The following is a 3,054-nucleotide window of genomic DNA, read 5'->3' on the forward strand; positions in this document are numbered from 1 at the left end:
TGGGGTGAAGCCATGGGCACAGGGGCAGCCAAGGCATTTCCTCCGAGTCCCTGGCAAATCCTGCCAGAGGCAGGTGAGGGACACCTTCCCTCTCAGGTCGTCCCCGGGCCTCCAGGCAGGCCACCTTGGGCGCGGGAAGGCCAAGTGCGCCCTGCCAGGGGGTCAGCCACATGCTCTTCCATCCGCCACCCAGCAAAACGAGCCACAGAGTTGAAAAGCAATTTTTATTGAAGAATTTGGAGGGAAAGTCTCATAATAGTAAAAATACTAAAGTTGAGTATAAAAAAACGCCTTGGTGCAGCGCAGCGTCTGGCCAGGAGGCGCACAGGGCGCAGCAACGGCCCCTGTAGAGGGCGCCGGGCAGGGCCGGGGCGACAGCGGGAGTGAAGCTTCTAGAAGGACAAGTGCTACCGGGGGGAGCCATCGGAGAGACGGTCCCAGTGGGAAAGGGGCGCAGGGAGGGCTTTCTCCTGAGATCAGAAACCCCAGTACGCACAGACAGCGATAGGTGGCACCCGGCCCCTCTATCTTGCCAGAGCCCCAGCCCGGCCTGATCGTGGGGGCCACCCTCCTGCAGCCTCCGCTCAGCCCCTCCCCAAGCGAGAGGGGGCTGGGCCAGCACCCCACAGCCAGACGGCTTCCAGGGCTGCGGGGTTGGGGGAAACAGGGGCAGCCAGGGACAGCTGACCGGACGGATGGATGGAGGGGCCACGGGCAGGGCCCATGGGGACCCGCGTGCACGCGGCTGCAGAAGTCCTCGTTTTCCTACAGGAATCTAATCATTCCAAAGGCCGAGGCAGCGTCTGGAGAACTGGATGAATAAATTAAGAGAAACCGCAGGACGTCTTCCTCCCGAGCGGGCCGGCCAGGGGCACTCTGCCCCCAGTGCGGGCGGCCCTGCCCATGGCATGGGGTGCCTCCCCATCCGTGTTGGAGGATGGCGTGGTTCCACTCAAACGCATCCAGAAATAAAAAACATTAAATACAGATCCTCCGTGCGAGGCTTCCTCCCAGTCCTCGGAAGCGTCGTCCAGAGCACGTGGCTGCCCATGGCGGTGTACTGAGCTCGGCCCAGCGGGCCCCTCAGGCCGTGCCGCTGGCCGAGTAGGAGAACTGGGGGAAGTGGGGCCTCCGTTCGCTGTCCACCCCCTCCATGCTGTCGTCTGTGGACAGGAGGGGCAGCTCAGCTCCCGGGCACCGGGGAAACCCAGGCAGGCCCCAAGGGCTCACCCCCAAGACTCCACAACAAGCCTCAGTGACCCCCGCCCCCACGATCCCGGGACCAGGAGACTGCGGCCCTGGTGCCCACCCTGCAGAGGGAAAGTGAAAAGTTAAATCGTTCAGTCGTGTCTGACTTAGCGACCCGATGGACTGCAGCCTACCAGGCTCCTCTGTCCATGGGATTTTCCAGGCAAGAGTACTGGAGTGGGGTGCCACTGCCTTCTCCCCTAACAGGAGAGGGGGCCACCCAGTAAAATGCTGAACAGAGTTCTATTGTCTCAAGAGGAGGGGTCGGTGGGAAGGGCACCCTCACCTTGGTCAGGTGGCGTAATGGTGATCATCTGGGCCGTGAACTCCTCATCAAAATACCTGGTGTCCGTCTCAGATGTGACCTGAGGCTTGAAGGGCGGGCTGAGCTGCAGGAGGTAGGGGTGGGTTACAGCCTTGCTCCGTGCTCCCTGGCACACCTGGACCCAGACACAGCTCCCCACCCAGGAGACAAGCCTGTGGCCAGGCCTTCCCCTGCCTGGGTACCCTGGGGGACCTTGCCCTTCAGGGACCCACCTCAGGGCTGCCCACCTCACTCTCGGCCCTGGGCATCAGTGGCCAGGCAGCGTCAGGCTGCAGAGGACCCACCATGACAGAGGATTCGAGGGCAACTTTAAAGGGCCAGGCTCATGGGAGGAAGCAAAGACCCCCATGTGCTCCACCCTGGACTGGGGTCAGGACTGCCTGGGAACTAGCAGCAACTAGCAGGCTGGGTCTTGCTTGGGTCAGGGTTGGCACCAGAGCCCTCAGAAGGCAGGGCCAGGAGGCAAGCAGGCCCTGGGGCAGGATGCTGGCTGGAGAGGGGCAGAGTCAGGGAGCCCCGTCTCAGGGACAGAGGTCCAGCTGGCTGTGTGCAGCCTGCAGAGAAGGGGTGTGCTGGCAACAGGGTGGAAGCAGGCTTGAGGAGAGACAGCTAGCAAGCCTAGGGACCAGCTCCCTGGGTCTGTGAGCCACGTTGCCAGCACGGGCCAGGGCCTGGAGCTCGTGGGTCCCACAGAGGGCAAAAAGCAGAGAACCACGTGTGCAGGAAGCATGCTGCCTCAACCCTCGAAAGCCTCCTCATGTGTGTGGGGGTGTGAGCACGTGTGAGGGGTGTGAGATGTGAGTCAGGTGTGAGCAGGTGCAGGTGAGCGGGTGTGCTGGCTGGGGCATGGCCCCACGCACCTTCTTCTCGTACACGTCCTGCCACACGATGCTGGCAAAGAATCGGTGCTGCATGATCTCCTTGGCGTCCTCAGAGCCCCCACCAAGCCTGGGGGGGAACGGTAGCCATGGTGACCGGTCGTGCCTGCCGGCCCGGGGCCCGGGCTCAGGCTAAGGCCGGCTGCCAGGCAGCAGAGAACAAGAGCAGCCCCTTCCGTGGCAAAGTCCCGCAGGTGCAGGCACTAGGTGGGCAGAGCTATGAGCCGGGCAGGCTCTTCCTGGCCAGGTATGAGGGGCCGCCCTGCCTGGGCCAGCCCAGGCCAAGTACATCACACACAGCCACCAGCAAAGCCTGCTGAGCAGTGCCTGGGGGTGTCGGGGGACAGGCAGCTGGAGGGCGGCTCGGGGCAGGGCTCACCGCTGCTTGGGGTCCTTCTTGAGCAGCCCCGAGAGCAGAGACTTGGCCTCCGGGCTGAGTGTGCGGGGGAAGCGGATCTCCTCCATGAGAATGAGCTCAAAGAGCTTCTCGTGGTCCTGGTTGTAGAAGGGCAGGCGGCCGCACATCATCTCGTACATGACCACGCCCAGCCCCCACCAGTCCACTGCCCGGCCGTAGTCGTTGTCATGTACGAGATGATGTGC

General features: G+C 63.2%; 1 protein-coding gene across 1 annotated transcript in view; it reads right to left on the reverse strand.

Moving 5' to 3' along the window:
* Window positions 1-209: 209 nt before the first annotated feature.
* The window catches only part of LOC104989637 (RAC-alpha serine/threonine-protein kinase-like), an 18,438-nt gene continuing 15,593 nt past the window's right edge, over window positions 210-3,054 (reverse strand). Inside the window, exons 9-12 of the mRNA XM_010841380.1 lie at window positions 2,831-3,039; window positions 2,434-2,521; window positions 1,535-1,637; window positions 210-1,163 (exon numbers count right to left, since the gene is read on the reverse strand). Coding sequence (XP_010839682.1) covers window positions 1,084-1,163; window positions 1,535-1,637; window positions 2,434-2,521; window positions 2,831-3,039 — 480 coding nt within the window. The 3' untranslated portion in view covers window positions 210-1,083. The remainder of the gene's footprint in view (window positions 1,164-1,534; window positions 1,638-2,433; window positions 2,522-2,830; window positions 3,040-3,054) is intronic.

The sequence above is a fragment of the Bison bison genome, unplaced genomic scaffold, assembly GCF_000754665.1.
Source record: "Bison bison bison isolate TAMUID 2011002044 unplaced genomic scaffold, Bison_UMD1.0 scf7180017847018, whole genome shotgun sequence".
Classification (NCBI taxonomy): Eukaryota; Metazoa; Chordata; class Mammalia; order Artiodactyla; family Bovidae; genus Bison; species Bison bison.